At 42.1% G+C, this 22,396-nt stretch overlaps 1 protein-coding gene across 24 annotated transcripts in view; it reads left to right on the forward strand.

Moving 5' to 3' along the window:
• PHEX (phosphate regulating endopeptidase X-linked) overlaps positions 1-22,396 on the forward strand; it is a 242,618-nt gene that overhangs the window by 125,047 nt on the left and 95,175 nt on the right. For 17 of the 24 annotated variants that reach the window (XR_014834519.1, XM_085006096.1, XM_085006095.1 and 14 more), the window contains one exon: positions 813-914. Coding sequence is in view for 23 of the 24 variants with exons in the window: in XM_085006096.1 (XP_084862222.1) it covers positions 813-914 (102 nt within the window). In the remaining variant the exon portion in view is untranslated. Of the gene's footprint in view, positions 1-812; positions 915-7,739; positions 8,657-15,305; positions 16,401-22,396 lie in introns of those variants that run through there. The other 7 variants (XM_085006108.1, XM_085006107.1, XM_085006105.1 and 4 more) reach the window with 2 other exon arrangements.

Here is a 22,396-nt window from a genome sequence, read left to right on the forward strand (position 1 = left end):
AGGCAGGGCCTCCCGGACTGCTCCATGTGGGCTTCTGAAGTTACGTGTTAGCATTTCTCTCCCCCCTGGTCCACTACGCTGACCCGCAAATACTGGAAGAACAGCCAGGTCAAACACATCATCACTGGGTGATGGTCTCGCTGTTGAACCACTTTGAAACAACCTTTCTGGGGAGCCTCCTTTAGACCTACCATTTTAGATTTGAAATAACCTGATACTTTTCTGAGCTGTCAGGGAGGAGAGAGGAGAGTAGGAAGATGACAGAATGGCCAAGCTTGTAGATTAACCACTGGCACTTAATTGGAGAGAACTGGCATCCTGACACAAATCTTGATGTTGGGGAAGTGTCCTTTGGGGCACTGGCTCCCTCCGCCTGTTTCTCTATTAACAGTATCTCTGTCAGCTGTTCACTTGCTTCTGCAGTGCTGTCTGCAGTATTCAGCCCATGCCTTTGCTTGTTTCTCTCAAACCCTTATTGGCCTATTGAATCTAGTTGCAACCTTGACAAGAGGGGGCTAATTTAGTAGCTACAGGTAAGTTATTAGTCATAACCTATGGCAAATTGCTTTCCCCATATAATCTTTTTACAGCTGGCCCATCGAATTATTCTCAAGGAAAGAAATGATGAGTTTCTTCTAGCAATAGAGGAAAAAAGGTGTTTTCCTGGGAAAAGAAATATTACCAGAGCAGAGAGCCAAGCTGAAAGGAGTCTGTTTCTCACCCTGTTTAGCATTGGGCTGTTTATCATGGCCTAGGAAACCTTTTCTGAAGCTTCTTGGCTTTGACCTGCTTCTTTGGGTATTTTCTTATAGATGGAGGAATTGATCGAGGGTGTTCGATGGGCCTTTATTGACATGCTGGAGAAAGAAAATGAGTGGATGGATGCAGGGACAAAAAGGAAAGCCAAAGAAAAGGTAAGGATTCCTTTTGGTGAAAAAAATATGCTATTTGATTTAATGTATTTTCATGTTCTACATTGACCATGTAGTAGATTTTTATATTGACTGAGCTGTTGACTCCGAGTGACCCTAGAGTTAGGTGTCTGCTTTGGGATGAATCCATAGATTTTATTAACAGGAGGTAAGAGAAAATAAGATTGGGCTTTTTCTTTTGCAAACTGCATTTGCAAACACCTTGTAATTCAGCCTTTCCTTCTCTCCTAATTGCTGCCTGTAAGAGCCACATGGCTTACTGCCCAGTGAATTTCACCATTAAACCATCATGGGCTATGGCAGAATGCAGAGCAGTGGGGAGCCAGGGGGAGCAGCTGGCAGAAGAGCCCTCAAGGTGCAAAAAAGAAGAACCGATAATGGCTGTGTGTCCTTCTGCTCTGTGCATGATGTGTGCTAATGTCCTCAGGCAAATCCTTTCCTGTAATCAAACAGATCTTCCCATCATTTTGCACCAAGGATCCAAATAGAGTGCTTCTAAACTGTAGACCAATAGTAGACCATTGTGTAGGAGTAAAAAAGTTTCATAATAGAAGTGGAGACTTGCTAGGCCTCTTAAAACTTTCTAGTACTATGCAACAAGATAAGGGAATAAGTGAGAAAAGTATTAGTAGCCTTGGCGTTTAAAAATAAAGAATGGGGAGTTCCCGTCGTGGCTCAGTGGTTAACGAATCTGCCTAGGAACCATGAAGTTGCGGGTTCGGTCCCTGGCCTTGCTCAGTGGGTTAAGGATCCGGTGTTGCCGTGAGCTGTGGATCGGCTCGGATCCAGTGTTGCTGTGGCTCTGGTGTAGGCTGGTGGCTACAGCTCCGATTCAACCCCTAGCCTGGGAACCTCCATATGCCGCAGGAGTGGCCCAAGAAATGGCAAAAAAAAAGACAAAAAAAAAAAAATAATAAAGAATGAGACCTTTCTTGAACCCTAGGGGTTCTGATGGAGCTAGATGTCATGTGGGTAGGAAACACCTGCTACATTCTTTTTTTTTTTAAATTAAGGTATAGTTGATTTACAGTGGTGTGTCAGTTTCTGCTGTACAGCAAAGTGACCCAGTCGTACATATATGTACTTTCCCTTTCTTATATTATTTTCTATCATGCTTCATCCTAAGAGACTGGATATAGTTCCCTGTGCTATACAGTAGGACCTCATTGCCTATCCATTCTAAATGTAATAGCTTGCATCTACTAACCCCAAACTCCCTGTCCATCCTACTCCCTCCCTCTCGACAACCACAAGTCTGTTCTCTATGTCTGTGAGTCTGTTTCTGTTTTGTAGATAGGTTCATTTGTGCCATATTTTAGGTTCCACATATAAGTGATAGCACATGGTATTTGTCTTTCTGACTTACTTCACTTAGTATGAGAGTTTCTAGTTCCATACATGTTGCTGCAAGTGGCATTATTTCATTCTTTTTATGGCTGAGAAGTATTTCATTGTATATATGTACCATATCTTCTTAATCCCTTCATCTGTCGATGGGCATTTAGGTTGTTTCCATATCTTGGCTATTGTGAATAGTGCTGCAGTGAACATAGGGATGCATGTATATTTTTGATTTGTACTTTTGTCCAGGTATGTGCCCAGGAGTGGGATTGCTAGATGATATGGTAGTTCTCTATTTAGTTTTGAGGTACCTCCATACTGTTTTCCATAGTGGTTGTACCAGTTTACATTCTCACCAACAGTGTAGGAGGGTTCCCTACCTGCTGCATTTTTTTTTTTTTTTTTTTGCTTCTTAGAGCCACACCTACAGCATATGGAAGTTCCCAGGATAGGGGTTGAATTGGAACTATAGCTGCAGGCCACAGCCATAACCACAGCAGTGAGGGATCCGAGCCAAGTCTGTGACCTCCACCACAGGTCATAGCAACGCTGGATCCCTAACCCACCGAGCAAGGGATCTAACCCTCATCCTCATGGATACTAATCGGATTTGTTTCTGCTGTGCCACAATGGGAACTCTGTACCTTCTACATTCTTGATAGACTTTGTTGTTGTTCTACAGTTGGGAGGCTGAAGTTGGGAACATTCCTTCTTTAGAGAGGTGTTTTTGAAAATTTCCTGATCATAGCAATCACCAAGGATGCGTGGACCAACTATAGCTTTCTGGGCCTCTCCCTGGCAAGGTCTGATTTAGTGGAATGAGGGTGCAGTCTGAACATTTGTGATTTTAAACAGTCTCCTTGGTGATTCATGTCCCTAGGCAGACCTCAGGAGCATTACTTAGGCTCATACTGAGTCATGCTGAGCACAAGTATTTTTGCCCAACGGTCAAGAAACAAAAAGGGAGAGGATTTTCAGAGCAGGGAAGCTCCTCTGTATGATACATATTGTTATATACATATTGTTATATATGTGTCCAACATCAAGAGTGAACCTGAGGTAATCTGTGGACTTGAGGTGCTAACAGTGTGTCACTGTAGGTTCATCATTTGTAACCTATGTCCCACTCTGGTGGGGGGTATAGGTAATGGGGACATTGTGCATGTGTGGGGGCCAGAGGTCTGTAGAAACTCTGTACGTTCTTCTCAGTTTTGCTGTGAACCTGAAACTGCTCTAAACAATAAAGTCTATTAAAAAAAAAAAAGAGGGCAACAGTGCTTAGCCTTGTTGAAATGGGAATTTGCAGAGGTTTAGCATGGATATTTTCCAGAGCTTTAATACTCCCGAGATGCATAAACATTGCCGTAGATATTTATGTCAATAGACATGAAAAGGCTGTTCCATGTTTAAAGCGAAGAAAGAACTTGGGTGGCAGGGAGTGGGGGTGTTGGAGGAAGACAAAGGGGAAGTTCTATTTTTTTCTTCCCCCTTGAGAGTCTGTCAAAGCTTTCGTAAGTCACATACAGCTTAAGCTGATGAAGGCAGGAGCGCAAGAGCTGCGATGAGAAGCTCTCCAGATGGTGGATGAACCACTCCGCACCAACATACTGTCATTGTCTTTGTTGTTTTGAAGGCTTCGTTTTATTTGCGGGGCTGGCTTATAGTATCTGGAACAGAGCATGTCTTGCGCCAGGCAGTTAAGAGCCCAGTACACTGGGGGCTCTTGACTCTAGCCTGAATCCTTGTGGACTGAGGGCCGCGGATGTGGAGGGTGGGGTGGAGTGGTGAGGGGCGTGTGCGTGTTACGAATGGGTGAATACCAGAGGCATACTCTGAGGACTCTGTTCAGGTCTTTGGAGAGTGTGGCTGGCGATCGCCTTAGGTGGATCTTCCGGGTTGTCTAAGGGAGTGGGTGCCTTCTAGGCAAGTAGCCATGGGTCCTTCTTGAAGGAGGATTATTCCCAGTCCTTCTAATATTAGACACCTTCTTCTTTACTCCTGAGTTGCTCTCCAGTCTTATATTTTATTTCAATGAGAGCCCTCACTTTTTCTTCTAAAAGTACTCTTTGAACACTCTGCTGTCTTTGAGCTGAGTTCAACCTGCCAGGAACTCAAACTAGTTCCTTGACAGGTGCAGATATCAAAGGTAGTTGTTCTGCTGGATCTCACCAGGTTCCCTGAGTATATCTTGCATTTCAGAGTTCAGAGCAGCTCCTTTCATGAAAGACAAGAATGAGGGAATGTTGTCCAAGAATTTCTAGCAGTTCTCCAAAGCCATTGGGGCCCTGGACCCCAGAAGATACAGATTTTCTTTTGCCAAATTGAATGAACTTGCAGATCTAGAAATGACCTCTGGGTGGAGCTCGTAGCACTCACAAAGACAGCATTTAGGGTGCTGAAGGCTTTTATGCAGCTTTCTGCCATGGGGTTGTTTTTTGAAAAATTATTATTTTTTCTTGCCCTTTTTCTGTGCTGTCCTCGATTTGATTGCCTTTTAATAGTCAACAAGAAAGGAGAGGCTCTGCCTAATAATTCCTTGAATCGTAGATGGAAATCTCTGGCTATCTTAGGGCTTTGTCTTTCTGATACTAAGTAGCCCCTGCATTAAGACAGGATTTGCCTGCATTCGAAGTGGAGGTGAATAATTTGCCGGCTCTTCCTGGTATGACTTGGCACTGTTCTTTGGGCATGTGTTGGGTGCAGTATATCACCCAGGCAGAAGATTTCTCATCAATAATAGTGCCCACACTGGGCCAGTGCTGAGTCACTTGGCAACCCATTGGGAAAGCTGGAAAAATGTTCCGATTTGTGAGGGGGAGAAGCTTTTCTTTCCCTCACTGTCAGGCTCTGGACTGCAGCTAGTTACAGTGCCTCCTAAGGGCTCTCGTCCTCAGCATTCCCAAGTGACCTGCCTCCTGGACTGGGAGGGTCCAGATACCTGCAGTGAGCTAAGGTCCAATACCTTGGCTTTTGTGTTGGTTACTCTGGTCTCAGAATGGAATGTGGGGATATGGCTCCGTGGTGCTCTTTGCTATGGGTGATCACCATCAAAGATAAATAAGGATGCATCTGTTCCTGTGAATAAAGGGTAAATTTGTTACCTCTATCTCCTTGCCTTTCTCCTCTCGTGTCCCAGGAGGTCATGAGTGGTTTTATATTGTGAAACCAGCAGTGTAGGTTTCAACTGGAAATTTAGCATGGGGAAATCAGCATCATTTTTGGTTTAGGATTCTGTGTTCCCTGCAAGCATATGCTCTTATTATAAACAAGCAGCAAAGGACAGGAAGCCTATTATTTTTCCCAGCTATCATAGCTGTTGAATGAGTGTAAGTGATACAAATTATTTTGGGAGGTGTCTTCTGGAAGATTTGCCTTTTTCCATAACAGAGTAGGAGGATCTCAAGGTCACTACACTACATAATGATTGTGAGGCCTAGTGGGAAGGGACGCAGCACTGCCTTGGGTTGCTCTGGTGGCAGGAGCCAGGCTTACGCTCTGTGTCAGACTAGGAGGAACTCGGCTGGTACCCAGCTGGATTCAGTTCTGTAGCCAAAAGCTGAATCCTTGGAGTTGCTGTTGTGGCTCAGTGGAAACGAACCTGACTAGTACCCATGAGGTCTTGGGTTTGATCCCTGGCCTCGCTCAATGGGTCAAGGATCTGGTGTTGCCATGAGCTGTGGTGTAGGTTGCAGATGCAGCAGGGATCCTGGGTTGCTGTGGCTGTGGCATAGACCAGCAGCCGTAGCTCTGATTTGACCCCTAGGCTGGGAACTTCCACATGCTGCGGGTGTGGCCCTAAAAAGCAAACAAACAAACAAAAAAACTGGATCCTTATGAAATATTTGTTTGTGCTCTTTGCCCCTGGACCTTTGTTTTCCAGGCCAGAGGAAAAGACCCTGATGGAACTCCTAGGAAGGCAGCATCCTCAGGATGCTGTGAGTGGCCTTAACCTTGGCCGTAACAGATACAGAGAGCTCCCAGCAAGTCTGACTCATGGCTTCATCTCCACGAGCATATGACTCCCAGGCACATGCTTTGGGTGTGGCGAGAAGAGTGTCCCTACAGAGGGCCAAGCAGAATAACCAGAAGTCCAGCTTAGCTTTTTGGCTTTGTCTCTGGTGGGGAGGAAAAATAACCTTTCGTTTCATCCTTGTAAGTTCTTAACTGGGGTCCAGGAAACAAAAGATAGATTAACAAGGGAAAAACAGAAGTTTATTAACATGGATGTCTCATACACATGTGAGAGAAACTCAGAGAAATAAATGAGTTACTCAGAGAAGTGGCTTGGAACTCAGGCCTGTTTGTCATCTACAACAAAAGGCAATAAATTTATAGAAAAATGGGAAGAAAAAGGGAAAGCGGTTTTCGTCTTCCAAGGGTGGCAGATGGGGGAAATGTAAATATACGGGAAACCGATTATAGACACAGACTAGTTAGTAGCGCTTGTTATGTGGATCCCTCTGGTGGTGTCTCCAGGCCTGTAGAGTCTAAAGTTCTCAGTGATTCACTTACGTCCTTCCTGGTAGAGTAGGGAGGAGGAACAACTTTGAAAATTTAGGTCCTGCTTTTAGGCACCTTGGGGGAGGGCAGGAGCTTTTTCTGTACCCGCTGCTTCTCAGTTGCCTTTAGGTCAAAATAAATTTCTCTGTCAAAGAGGCATACTTTGAGGTGTCACTGGATTTTCCTTAAGCTCTGCCCAAACCTAGGTATTGGATTTGCCCCACACATCCAGTCCGTACCAACCTTGTGGGTGTCCTGCCCACATCCGAGCTCAGGGATTCTCAGGGTGTGCTTCTAGAGCACCAGCAGCAGCCTCATGTGGGGACTCATTAGAGATGCAAATTTTCAGGACCTGGTGAGCTGGGGGTGGGTCTCACCCTTGCCGTTACCATTTCACTGCATACCTGTCTGACTTGCAGCTGCCAGCACCTGCGTTTTCCCCAAGAGCTTTCTCTTCCCACTGGCGCACGCTATGCCACTCACAGAGAGGGCCCGAAGGTCTGGGGGATAAGCACAACCTGGTGACTGATGGGAGTTGCCCTAGCCCCCTCCTCCCTGAGTGTGTTCTGCATAGGCTGCCGAAGCTTCCTCAGTGTGGTAGGCTCCAGGAGTTCACCCGGACAGCTGGCTCCTAAGAAACCCTTTTTTGACTGCCTTTCTCCACTCGCTTCCCTAACCCTAGCCCCCCGTTTGGTGTTGCTTTCATGCCCAAGTTGAACTGTTCACACTCCAGTCCTTGTCTTGGGATCTGTACCTGGGGGCACCCCAGCTAGGATGTAGCCTATGGGGTGTGCACTTTGGCTGTCCTTCTTCTCCTTAAGGTGACAAGGCATTTCACTGCATCTGGGTGCTAGTACCACTTCAGCAAATTCAATGCCACAAACATTTCCAGAACCAACAGTGTGCCAGGTGCTGGACTCGGGCCTGTGGATTCAGAGATGATCAGTTGCACTCCCTTTTCTGCAGGGTTTTTCGCACTTCTAGGAGAGCACAGCAATGACGTGGATTCCGGGAAGACGAGGAGAAGTGTTAATGAATGTGATGGAGACACAGAGTGGTGCTGGGGGTCTAGAGGAGGAAGCCTTTAAAGAGCCCAAACACCCTGTGTGGGGCCACCTGACCTGGGGCGTGCTCACTCTGCCTCCTCTCTCTTCCTGTCACAGCCCTTGTCCTTGCAGCCTGTGGGTGTGTCTTCTTCTGGCCCTTCCTTATTTATAAATCGCAACAACTTTGCATCAAGCTGTCGCTTTCCCTTGGTACTTTCACTCCTGCTTCATCTCACGGGTTTCTTTTGAATTGCTTGGTAGAAGAAAAGAAAGGGAAGGGCTTTTGTCAAACTGTCTCTGGCCCTTGCCACAGATTCAAGGGCAAGGCCAGCCAGATGCAAGCCTCTTTGTGGAAGTGCTCAAGAATACAGTTACCCTGCTTCCGGCATCTGCTCCGGTGGGGACCCGGGACGGACAAAATAGCATGTACAGTATTTCGTGGGCTCCCCCCTCCCCACTCGCTCTGGATCTCTGGCTCTTGTTTGCTGCCATCTTGAGCTTCTGGCACTCTCTGGCTCCGTGTCTCTCCATCCTTCTCTCTCACACACAGAGGGGCCAAGGCAGTGGTCTTCACACTTGTTTCTCCTCCCCCCGCACCCCTCACTGAACCCAACCGGAAATCCAGTACAGGAGCTTGCAGACTCTGGAGAAAGACTGCCTAGGCTCCGAGCCAATGTCTACTCCTTATTAGCTCTATGAGCCTTTGGAAATTACTTAACCTTTTGGACCCTCTGTTTTCACATCTGTAAAATGGGGCAATTAATGTCTATCTCCGTGATTTGTTATGAGGAGTTAATATACATAAAGTATTTAGAAGAGCACCCGGAGCATGAGAAAGACTCTCCAAGTGTGTTGTCTCTTTCTTCCAAACTGCTGTCCTGTGCGGGAGGGGAGATTTGGGCCACGCTGGCTGATGAGAGGAGGGAGCTGGGAAGTGAGGTTCTGTGTGTCTGGGTCATTGTGTTTTCCTCTGGGTTATGAAGGTAGGTGACATACGACCATGGTTTCTGAGGCCCCCTCCCACCCTTCAGGCTCTTTGATGCTTCTCATTACAACACTGCCCTCCTCACCACACTCCCGACCCCTGCAGGGCAGTTAATAGTAGCCTCTACCAAGAGGGGGCGGGGGTGGGGTGGGGTGGGGGAGAAATACATTACTTTTCTCTGTGGATTTTGATTTTCTTGTTTTGTAGAAATCAGTGTTATTTTTGTGATATGCTTTTTAAACACAAAAGCAAGTATTTGGTGTAAGAGGAAGTTGGCTGCAAATACTTAGCAGAGGCATATTATACCCCATACCTTATTGGAATAAGGTTACTTGAATGAATTTGTGGTGTTCGGGATAGAGCCTCAGGGAAATTTCATTGTGGACAGTGCTGTAGGTGGTTGGTTCTCACACTTGAGGTGCACTGGGACCGTAGATTGCCAGGCCTCACCCCTAGGGTTTCTGAGTCGGTAGCTCGAGAGGGGAGCCTGGGAATGTATTTATCTGACAAGTTCTTGGCGATGCTCTTGGTCTGAGGCCAAGACTTGGAGAGCTCCGGGTGATTACAGGTGAGGGTTCCCTCATGCCAAGGCTGTTATTGCTAAAACAATACAATACAGACAGTATTTCTAACGTTGATTAAGCGACTGCCTGACCCCCTAGATGAATCCCTGTCCACCCTCTCTCATGGGGAATGCCCGGAGTGAGCACTGGGTAGTCAGAACCCAGCCAGGCCACTCACTCCACTGTTGCTCCAGCTGCTGAAAAGCCCTTCTTGTTATCAATCCAAAGGCTTCTACTTGGTCACTTCCACCGTCTGATTCTGAATCTGTCCCCAGGAACTATGCAGAAAAGCCCTTCCAGTATTTGAAGATGTTTAAATGTTTTTCTATTTCAGACAAAGCTTCTCTAGCGTCCCTCGTTAAATTAACAACCATCATATGCCAGGCTCAATGTTCTAACTGCTGTACAGATATTAACTAGGTCAGTGCCATGATATCTGTATGAGGGTGGTCAAATTGTTTCATTTTATAGATGAGAAAACTGAAGCACGGGGAGGACAAGCAAGCTTGTTCAAGGTCACACAGCCCATAGGTGGAAGAGCTGGGACTTAATCCCTGGCTGTCTGGTTTTAGCATTTGTGTCTTTGTCCACAGTGCCAGTGGGTCTCTAGGTGTGGTCTTCAGACCAGCAGCAGCAGCATCACTGAGAAACTAGCTTAAAATGCAGATTCTTGGCCCCAGCCAGGTCTGTAGAATCAGAAACTCTAGGCGGGGACCCAGGAATCTGCGTTCTAACAAGTCTCTGGGTGATTCTGATGCAGCCAGAGTGTGGGAATCACTGTTCCCTGCTGTGGTTCTGATGCCTCATCCTGCTGGCTGCTCTCCAAGTTTTCAACATCTTTTTTTAAAGCTCAAGTTCAAAGTCGAACACAATATTCCAGATATAGTCCAACTCACACAGCACAATGGGAATATTATTACTGCCTTTGTTTTGCATACAAATTATATTAGAAATCCGAAGTTTATATTATGGCTATCTTTTCCCCTCAGCCATGTCACTGTTGGCTCATAATGAATTTACAGTCAGTTAATTTCTAGGTCTTTTTTTTTTTTTTTTTTTTTTTTAATCCCACAGGAGCTGTTGTTAAGCTCTGTTGCTTCAGTCTTAAACCTGGCATTTTGTTTAAATCCTCATCCCCAAACATCACATTTATTCTTATTAAAAATCCATTTAGCTTTGGTCATGCCTCTGATTTTTAAAAAGTGTGTATTTCTGGATCTCCTGTATGTTTATTATTTTTGCTACAAAAATCCATGCTTATTAAAGAAAATCTCGAAGGTAGAGTAGAAAGGTAGAAAGAAAAAAAAAAAATCACCACTAGCCCTGTCACCCAAACATTATCACAGCCTAACATTTTTTTGGTTTTTCATAGGCTCGAATAATGCTTATATATAAATTTGATTCCTTCTTTTCCCTCTTTTGTTTATTTATTTATTTATTTTCTTTTTAGTCTCGCATTGCAGCATATGGAGGTTCCTAGACTAGGGATCAAGTTGGAGCTGCAGCTGCCGGCCTACACCACAGCCACAGCAACATGGGATCCGAGCCTGTGTTTGCTACCTACACCACAGCTCATGGCAACGCCAGATCCTTAACCCACTGAATGAGGCCAGGGGTCAATCCTGGGTCCTCAGGGATACTAGTCAGATTTGTTACTGCTTAGCCATGACAGGAACTCCTCTTTTTTGTATTTTAAACATTTCTCCCATGACTGCATGGTCTTTATGAAAGAATTTTCACTGTTAATTGCATATTCTTCCAGTGGTTATGCAGGAGATTACTTAAACATTTCTCTATAGTTGGGTATTTAGGTTGTACTGTTGTTGATATTACTATGATAAACATTTTGTGCCTAATGCTCCCCCCAAATTTAGGACTAATTCCATAGAAAGGCATCTCGAAAGACCTTTAAAAATGTTAAGTCTGTCATTTAGTGTATCAATTACTGTCTCCACCTGGGTATCATTCATAATTTGATACATCCACTTTGTGGTTTGATTGTTTCTCTGGGTTATTAATGAGCGTGCTCACAAAATGGAACTGGAATCTCTGTATTTGTTCATTCTTTGGAGGGTCCTTCTGGATTTATCTATTAAGCAGATTCACGGACAACCTGCTCTGTGGTAGGTCTTTTGTTGGGTGCCTTTCAGTTCACTAACCAGTGGATTTTTAGTCCAGTTATTCTGCTTTGAACAACTTCATGGAGTTGTCATCTGATTTCTCCATTTTGCCTGCAAGGAGATCAAGAGACAGTTAGCAATGCCTTGTTGTAATCCCCTTACACTGTATTTAGGGTCCTGCTTGATTTTCTGATTTATCGATCTATTAAAGAAGTGGGAACGTGGTGAAATTGAACATTCACTGGGCTCCCATTCCTTCTAAGGTCCTGTGTTATCCTTAGTGGAGATGACATCATCCCATGGGGGACAGCCAGCTACCCAGACTTCCAAACCAGAAATCTCACTTTTCCTTCCCAGCCAACTGGAAGCCTCCAGATCCTGTTGTTTTTCTTCCAAACAGCTTTCAGAGCTTTACCATTTCTGTTTCATAGTTCTTTCCTCCCCTAGCTTCTCATCCTTTTCACCTTTTTTTTTTAATCGAGGTAAAATTCACATAACTTAAAATTAAGCATTTTAAAGTGTACAATTCAGTGGCATTGAGCTCTTTCACAGTGTTGTGTGTCACCACCACCTCGATCTAGTTCAAAAACACTGTCGCCACCCTAAAAGGAAACTTAGTTGCTGTTAATTAGTCACTCCTCCTTCTTCCCTTCCCCTGGCCTCAGGCAATCGCCCATCTGCCTTCTGTCTGTGAATTCACCTATTCTGGATATTTCATATAAATGGAATCATACAGTATGTGACCTTTTTGTATCTGGCTTCTTTCACTTTGCATAATGTCTTCTATATTCATGCATGTTGTAACTTAGATCCTCTCATTCTCTTTAGTCCATTTCCTGATTTATAGTCTTGGAAAGAGAAAAACCATTTAATTTAATTTATTTATTTTGGGGAAGGCTGCACCCATGGCATATGGAAATTCTCGGCCAAGGGATCGAATCTGAACTGCAGCTGCAACCTACACCATAGCTGTGGCAATGATGGATCCTTAATTCACGGCATAGCAGTGGGAATTAAGGATCCATCATTGGGAGAATGAGAAATGGGAGAAAATCCATTTTAGCATTTTTGATAGGGAGTTCTTTCTGGTCTTCTCTAAACTTTTGAAATAGCATCATAGTGTTTATTATAGCTGAAAAAATCTACCCCCCAACTATAGATTACTGAATTGAAATGACCTCTGTCAGGGGAAGAATCGTGACCAGCTAGTTGATTCTTGATTGCCCAGAACCTAACCTGGCTTCCCTTCTTTGGCCGCTGGGCAAACCGTAGTAGCAATCATGGCTCTACCAAACACATAGCCAAGATGTACAGTTTTGCAGGGAGGGGCTCAGTTTCCTCACCCTGAAAGGAGAATAAATATGCTACTGTTTTCACAGAGTGTTTGGGAGGATTTAAACAAGTACTGCATGTCCAGTGGCTGGCAAAGAGCAAATGCTTACTAAGAGGATATGTTCATTTTCCCCATGTTTCCGCTTATTTCTCCCTCACCAAATAACATATGCTCCATGAAAGTTTACTAAAATTGGGGGAGAAAAGCTGATGCCAATTACACCGATTTCTTTGGGGTGGAGAATGGAAGTTCATTAATTAATTTTTTTTGGTCTTTTTAGGGCTGCATCTGCGGCATATGGAGGTTCCCAGGTCAGGCGTTGAATCGGAGCTGCATCTGCCGGCCTACACTATAGCCACAGCAACACGGGATCTGAGCCGCGTCTGCGACCTGCACCACAGCTCACTGCAATGCCAGATCCTTACCCCAGGGATCGAACCCATGTCCTCACGGATACTAGTTTGGTTGAGCTGCGACGGGAGCTCCCTGAAGTTTATTAACTTTGTTCAATATTTTTAAACTTTTTGTTACGGACATTTTTAAATGTGCACAAAAACGTATATCACAAACCCCCAGGTTCTCATCTCCCAGCCTCACCAGTGAGCAATCTTTGCGTTTTGATTTCATCTTCTCCGTACCCCACCTATTTTTATACTTCAGAATTCTCAAGCTCATCTCAGGTATCGTTTTACTATAAACATTTTATTATGTATCTTCAACAGGTAAGGGTTAAAAAAAACCTAACCACAGTGCCCTTAACACACCCAACAGTATTAACAACAATACCTGTATCCTGCCTGTTTTCTTTAATTATCTCAAAAAAAAATTTTTTTTAATGGTTGCCTCAAATTGGTATCCAAACAAGGTGTACAAATTGCAGTTAATAGATCTTTCTTTAAAGGCTTTAAAAAAATGTAAATGTTCCCCTCCCCTTTTATCCTTGACATTTATTTGTTGAAGACATTGTGTCATTTGGTAGAATTTTTAGCACTGTTGATTTGGCTGATGTATGCATACTGTTGTCTTTTAACATGTTCTTCTGTCCCTCACATTTCATGTAAATTGGTAGTTTGATCTAGAGGTGTGATTAGACTCAGCTTCAATTTTCTTTTGGCAAAAAGACTTCATGGGCAGTGCTGTGTGCTTCCTGTTGTTTTTCTTCCAAACAGATTTCAGAGCTTTACCATGATGCTGTGTTGTCCTCCTTCCACTGAAAGAGTTGATCAGTGGGTTCATCTCTTGTCAGACTGATCCTGGGTTCATCTATTGTCAGACTGATCCGTCCTTTTTTTAAATTTTTTATTTTTTCCGTTATACATGGTTTACAGTGTTCTGTCAATTTTCTACTGTACTGCAAGGTGACCCAGTCATACATAAGCACGATCCTTCCTTTGTAACTTACTCATCAAAGCTTTACCACAGGCGGTGGTCCTCTTTCTTTGTTTCTTTTTTTTTTTAATTTTTATTTTATATTGGAATATAGATGATTTATAATGTTGTGTTGGTTTCAGGTGTATAGCACAGTGATTCGGTTATGCATATATATTCATTCTTTTTCAGATTATTTCCCCATATAGGTTATTATAAAATATGGAGTAGAGTTTATACAGTAGGTCTTGTTGATTATCTATTTTGTATGTAGTAGTGTGTATATGTTAATCCCAAACTCCTAATTCATCCCCCCACACCTTTCCCCCTTGGCAACCATACGTTTATTTTTGAAGTCTGTGAGTAGGTTTCTGTTTTGTAAATAAGTTCATTTGTATCATTTTTTAAGATTCCACATATAAATGATATCATATGACATTTGCCTTCCTCTGTCTGACTTACTTTGCTTATTATGATAATCTATAGGTCCATCCGTGTTGCTGCAAATGGCATTATTTTGTTCTTTTTTATGGCTGAGTAATATTCCATTGTGTATGTACCACTTATTCTTCATCCATTCCTCTGTCAGTGGAAATTTAGGTTGTTTCCATGTCTTGGCTATTGTAAATAGTGCTGCTATGAACACTGGGGTTCACCTATCTTTTTGAGTTATGATTTTCTCTGGATAGATGCCCTTTCTTGACTGTACCTTCACATCACCCCCAGGGAGCCTAAAAAATCCAAATGCTCAGGCCACACCCCAGACCAGTGACATCAGGGTCTCTGGGGGTGGGACCCAGTCAGTCATCAGTATTTAAAGTTCCGCATGAAATACAAATATGTTGCTAGGGTTGAAAATCACTATTTTAATCATTTAAGCAATCACTGATATAGTGCATAGATACATGAGTTCATTAAGGATTGTTATGGGTTACTTTCCAGTTCTATCTTTCTTTCTGAATTTATTAGCTGAAATTTTGCTATAAAAAAGGATTTTCTCTCAACTACTTGATTATGCTGACATATAGCTTATACTGATACAAGTTGCTGAAAGACAGCATAAATGTCCTGTGGTATTTTTATTTTATTTAATTGACTTATTTTTTTGGTTTTTTAGGGCCTCACCCATAGCCTATGGAGGTTCCCAGGCTAGGGGTTGAATTGGAGCTGTAGCTGCCAGCCTACACCACAGCCATAGCAACGTGGGATCCAAGACGTGTCTGCAACCTACACCACAGCTCACAGCAACGCTGGATCCTTAATCCACTGAGTGAGGCCAGGGATTGAACCTGCATCCTCATGGAGACTAGTCAGATTCGTTTCTGCTGTTCCATGATGGGAACTCCAAAATGTCTTGTTATTTATTAATTTTCACAGTGAGTTGGTCCTCTAGTACTTCCAAAGGTACCAAAGCCATTTGTTTTTTAAATATCAGTGAATTTAAAAACTCAGGAAATTTTATGTACTTGATTTGTTTATATCATTACAATCATTATTATGTTTTTAGCTCAGTTTGTTCCACATTGGCCAACTTGTGGCTCTTCCTTTAAGGATTTTTTTTTTTTTGGTCCCATATGCAGCATGCAGAAGTTTTCCAGGCTAGGGATAGAACCCATTACACAGCAGTGACAATGCTGGATCCTTAGCCCACTGAGCCACCAGGGAACTCCTCCTTTAGGAAATTTTGACCTGACTCTAGTTGTTTCTGACATTTTTGCTCCCTGCTGCAACAAGATACCCCCTTTAAGATATGCAGATGGCCAACAGGCACATGAAAAAAATGCTCAACCTCACTGATTATTAGAGAAATGCAAATCAAAACTAGCATGAGGTACCACCTCACACCAGTCAGAATGGCCATCATTAATAAGTTCACAAATGACAAATTCTGGAGAGGGTGCGGAGAAAAGGGAGCCCTCCTGCACTGTTGGTGGGAATGTCAAGTGGTACAACCACTATGGAAAACAGTATGGAGGTACCTTAGAAAACTATACATAGAACTACCATATGACCCAGCAATCCCACTCTTGGGCATATATCTGGATAAAACTTTCCTTAAAAAGATACATGCACCTGCATGTTCATTGCAGCACTATTCGCAATAGCCAATACATGGAAATAACCTAAATGTCCACCGACATATGATTGGATTAAGAGGAAGTGGTGTGTATATACACAATGGAATACTACTCAGCCATAAAAAAGAACAAAATAATGCCATTTGCAGCAACATGTATGGAACTAGACACTCTCATACTAAGTAAAGCAAGTCGGAAAGTGAAAGACAAATACCATATGATATCACTTATATCTGGAATCTAATATATGGCACAAATGAACCTTTCCACAGAAAAGAAAATCATGGACATGGAGAACGGACTTGTGGTTGCCAAGTGGGAGGGGGAGGGAGTGGGATGGACTGGGAATTTGGGGTTAATAGATGCAAACTGTTGCCTTTGGAATGGATAAGCAATGAGATTCTGCTGTGTCTAGTCACTTATGATGGAGCATGACAATGTGAGAAAAAAGAATGTATACATGCATGTGTAACCGGGGCACCTTGCTGTACAGTAGAAAATTGGCAGAACACTGTAAACCAGCTATAATGGAAAAAATAAAAATCATAAAAAAATACCCTCTTCAATTTTAATGTTTGACTTCTATTTAATTACAGACTATTTTGAACAATTTATAAATCAGTGCCTTAATTAGTTCTTCTAACAATTAACAGTATATTGATTTTTGTTGTTATTGTTATGGGGGAAGAGACACTCCTTATATACTTGAGAAACACTTTCAGTTTAAGCAAATCTGCAGAAGTTTGAGAGGTTTATGTGAATTATCATTTGTAAGGGGCACTAGCTCATGTCATGCATGTGACATATAGTCTATGGTTTTAGAAAATGTTTGCAGTGTTGTATTCTCAGTGTTAATAATCAAGAATGTAAATAAGTAGGGAGTTCCCTGGTAATCTAGTGGTTAAGGATCTGGTGTTATCACTGTTGTAGCTCGGGTTCAATCCCTGGCTGGGGGAACTTCTGCATGCTGTGGGCACGGCCAAAAAAAAGAGAACATAAATAAGCATATAACTAGTGTATGACCATGCCATACGTTGAAAGAATTAATGGTAGTGTCAAGAAGTAGAACTAATTTGAACAATGTGAAACAATAGAACTATGTTAACAGATTATACTTGGAATAGTAAATATTCAAAACTGTTAATATCAGTAAGCAGTAATAGTTTAAATGTGATACTGTAAAAGTGGTGAATGTTTAAATGTATATTAGGGATTATTTTGGCTTGTGGAACTGATTGGTTGTACGACTTGGAAAGCAATTGGGAAATGCTGTGGGAGCCACAGAGAGAAATTCCAGGGACCCAGAGGAGAATGCTGCTTTTTATTTCACTTTTTATGTTGTTTTTATTTTTTAATAATTTTAATTTTTTTCCATTATAGTTGGTTTTTTTGGTGTTCTGTCAATTTTCTGCTGTACAGCAAAGTGACCCAGTTGCACATCTATATGCACATTCTTTTTTTTTTTTTTTGTCTTTTGTTGTTGTTGTCGTTGTTGCTATTTCTTGGGCCGCTCCCGCGGCATATGGAGGTTCCCAGGCTAGGGGTCGAATCGGAGCTGTAGCCACCGGCCTACGCCAGAGCCACAGCAACGCGGGATCCGAGCCGCGTCTGCAACCTACACCACAGCTCACGGCAACGCCGGATCGCTAACCCACTGAGCAAGGGCAGGGACCGAACCCGCAACCTCATGGTTCCTAGTCGGATTCGTTAACCACTGCGCCACGACGGGAACTCCCTATATGCACATTCTTTTTCTCACATTATCCTCCATCACGCTCCATCACAGGTGACTAGATACAGTTCCCAGTGCTATACAGCAGGGAGAGCAGTGCTTTTTAAAACTTATGGAGAATATTTATTAATTTTATTCATGGACGAGTGGGGGAGGTTTAAGGCCTGTCTTCATTCCTTTTTGGTTCAAATCCAAATTAGCTATGTTAGGAATTCACTTACCCGTACATGTTTATTTACATTTGATATGAATAATCTGTTTTGATGTGTCGATTTTTAATTTCATGGGAAAAGAGTCCATTGGGAATGTTTGAGTTCTCTGTGTATATTTTGCGATGCTTCTTCTCTTCGGGCCAAGATGAAACTAATAGCCACGACGTGTCTGCTTATCTGCTATCTCTGGGGTTGCGTCTGCTGCTGTCAGCGGCTCCCTTCTTATCTGGCTGCTGGGCCTGCTCAGTCAGTTGTATGGGAATGTCAGTTCCATTAATAACCTGAGGGCCAGACAGGCAGATAGTGGAAAATTGGTGAAGAGAGAGAAATTGTATTTAACCTGGTGTTCTGAGTTGTCATTTTCTAGACCCTAGCATCACTGGGTAAAGGCAGGCTTGAGGGCGTGATAGCAAATCCACTTCTGACAGAATCTCACTTATGAGCCAGAGAAACCACCTGATACCAAGAGAAGAAAGACTAAAAGAAACTGGGAAAAAGGTAAAGATGTTGGGTGGGGAAAGATAGAGGAAGCAGTGCTAGGAAGCAATGGTGTAACTGAAGTATTCTGGTAGAGGTGCTGACAGCTTTTCAGATGGATTTCATTTTGATTTTATTTATTTTTCGTTTTTGGCCGCCCTGTGGCATATGGAGTTCCCAGGCTAGGGATCAGATCCTAGTCGCAGTCACGACCTAAGCTGCAGCTATGGCAGTGCTGGATCCTTAATCCACTGTGTCAGGCCGGGGATCAAACCTGCGTCCCAGTGCTCCCGAGATGCTGCCAATCCCATTGTGCCACAGCAGGAACTCTTCATTTTGATTTTAAGTATTAACATTCTGGGTATTTCAAATGAACAGAATTCCTTGTTTTTTTGTTTGTTTGTTTGTTTTGTTTTGTTTTTTTAAAGGATTTTATGAAAGGATTGATTCCTCATAGAGGATTTTGGAGTTTTGTGCTGTTGAGGTTCTGGATCTGACAGTTGCCAGAGAGAGGAGAGCATCATTTTCATCCTGCAGGGAGAATGGCTCACTGGCTGCAGTGGTTTGTGTTTGGCTTATCTGTTGCTATGTAACAAAACACCCCAAAACCTGCTGGCTTAAAGCAGCAAGGAGTTTTTTATTTCTTAAGATTTTTGTGGGTTGGCTGGGGCTAAGATGGGTGGCTTCTCTGCTGGTCTCATCTGGAGCGCCTCAGGCAGTATCAGTCAGATGGCAGCTATGGCTGGATATCCAAGGCGGCTTCTTTGCTCATGTCTGACACCTCAGTGTTCCTTCTGTGGCCTCTTTTTACAGCAGGGTAGCATGGTACTCTCATGGGGGAGCTAAGGGCTCCAAGAGGGAGGAAGCAGAAGCTGCCAGTCTTAAGGCCTGGGCTTAGAAGTCTCAGAATATATCTGGGTGCTCCTGAATAGCATTGAGAACTTTGTCTAGATACTCATGTTGCAACAGAAGAAAGGGTGGGGGAAAAAATGTAATTGTGATGTATACATGTAAGGATAACCTGACCCCCTTGCTGTACAGTGGGAATATATATATAAAAAAAAAAAGTCTCAGAATGTTTCTTTTTTCCTAATTTTATAAAGTTTTATTTTATAAATTTTTAAAAATAAATTTTATTGGAGTGTAATTGACTTATAGAGTTGTGTTAGTTTCAGGTGTACAGCAAAGTAAATCAGATATATATATATGTGTGTGTGTGTGTGTGTGTGTGTGTGTGTGTATATGTATATCCATTCCTTTTCAGATTCTTTTCCCACATAGGTTATTACACAGTATTGAGTTGATTAGCCTATGAACTATAGTAGGTCTTTGTTACCTATCTATTTTATATATAGTACTATGTATACGTCAAACCCAACCCCCTAATTTATCCCTCCGCCATGTTTCCCCTTTGGTTATGGTAAGTTTGGTTTCAATATCTTTGAGTCTGTTTCTACTTTGTAAATTCTTTTGTATCATTTTTAAATTAGTTTCCACATATAAGTGTATCATATTATACTTGTCTTTCTCTGACTTCACTTAGTATGATAATTTCTAGGTCCATCCATGTTGCTGCAGATGGCATTATTTCATTCCTTTTTTATGGCTGAGTAATATTCCAATGTATATGTTTACCACATCTTCTTTGTCCATTCCTATGTTGATGGACATTTAGGTTATTTTCATGCCTTGGCTATTGTTAATAGCGCTAGAGTGAACACTGGGTTGTGTGTATCTTTCCAAATTATGTTTTCTCGGGATGTATGCCCAGGATTGGGATTGCTGGATCATATGGCAGTTCTGTTAGTTTTTAAAGGAACCTTCATACATTTTCCATAGTGGTTGTACCAGCTTACATTCTCACCAGCAATGTAGGAGGGTTCCCTTTTCTCTACACCCTCTTCAGCATTGTTTGTAGATTTTTTGATGATAGTCATTCTGACTGGTGTGAGGTGCTATTTCATTGTAGTTTGATTTGCATTTCCCTAATAATTAGTGATATTGAGCATCTTTTCATGTGCGTTTTGGCCATCCACCTGTCTTCTTTGGAGAAATGTCTCTTTAGATCTTCTGACCATTTTTTGATTGGGCTGTTATTATTATTTTTTTTTTTGGTATAAAGCTGTATGAGATTAATCTTTTTGGTTGCTTCTTTTGCAAAGATTTTCTCCCATTCTGTGGGTTGTCTTTTCATTTTGTTTATTGTTTCCTTTGCTATGCAAAAGCTTTTAAGCTTAATTGGGTCCCCTTTGTTTATTTTTATTTTTATTACTCTAGCAGGTGAGTCAAAAAAGATTTTGCTGTGATTTATGTCAAAGTGTTCTGCCTATGTTTTCCTCTAAGAGTTTTATAGTATCTGGTCTTAGGTTTAGGTCTTATAATCCATTTTGAGTTTATTTTTGTGTATGGTATTAGTGTACTAATTTCATTCTTTTACCTGCACCACTTGTTGAAGAGATTGTCTTTTCTCCATTATATATTCTTGCTTCCTTTGTCATAGATTAATTGACCATAGGTGTGTGTGTTTATTTCTAGGCTTTCTCTGCTCTTCCACTGATCTAGATTTCTGTTTATGTGCCAGTACCATACTGTTTTGATGACTGTAGCCTTATAGCGTAGTCTGGAGTTGGGGAGTTTTATTCCTCCAGCTTTGTTATTCTATCTCAAGATTGCTTTGGCCATTCAGGGTCTTTTACGTTTCCAAAAAATTTTCTAATTTTTTTGTTCTAGTTCTGTGAAAAATGCCATTGGTAGTTTGATAGGGATTGTGCTGAATCTATAGGTTGTTTGGGGTTTTATAGTCATTTTGACAATTTTGATTCTTCCAATCCAAGAGCACTGTGTATCTTTCCATCTCTTTGTGTCTTTGATTTTCTTCATGAGTGTGCTGTAGTTCTCAAAGTGTAGGTCTTTTGCCTCTTTTGGTAGATTTATTCCTAGACATTTTATTCTCTTTGATGTGATGTAAATGGGATTGTGTTCTTTCTCTTTCTGATCTTCTGTAGTTAGTGTATAGGAATGCAGGAGATTTCTGTGTATTAATTTTGTATCCTGCTACTTTACCAAATTCATTGATGAGCTCTAGTAGTTTTCTGGTAGCATCTTTAGGATTTTCTATGTATAGTATCATGTCATCTGCAAACCACGACAGATTTTTTTTTTTCCAATTTGGGATTCCTTTTATTTCTTCTTCTCTGATTGTTGGATAACAGTGGTGAGAGTGGAGTGGACATCCTTGTCTTGTTCCTAATCTTAGTGGAAATGTTTTCAGTTTTTCACCGTTGAGAATGATGTTACCTGTGGCTTAGTCATATATAGTCTTTATTATGTTTAGGTAGGTTCCCTCTATGCCTACTTTCTGGAGAGTTTTTATGATAAATGGGTGTTGAATTTTGTCAAAAGCTTTTTCTGCATCTTTTGAGATGATCATATAGTTTTCATTCTTCAGTTTGTTGTTGTGGTGTGTCACAGTGATTGATCTGCAGATATTGAAGAATCCTTACATCCCTGGGATAAATCCCACCTGATCATGGTGTATGATCTTTTTAATGTATTGTTGAATTTAGTTTGCTAATATTTTGTTGATTTTTGCATCTGTGTTCATCAGTGATATTGGCCTGTAATTTTCTTTTTTTGTGGTATCTTTTTCTGGTTTTGTTATCAGGATGATGGTGGCCTCATAGAATGAGCTTGGGAGTGTTCCTTCCTC

The sequence above is a fragment of the Sus scrofa genome, chromosome X (assembly GCF_054392235.1).
Source record: "Sus scrofa isolate SSC_HxYL_T2T_F1_AM1 chromosome X, Sscrofa_HxYL_maternal_Yorkshire_Landrace_v2.0, whole genome shotgun sequence".
Classification (NCBI taxonomy): Eukaryota; Metazoa; Chordata; class Mammalia; order Artiodactyla; family Suidae; genus Sus; species Sus scrofa.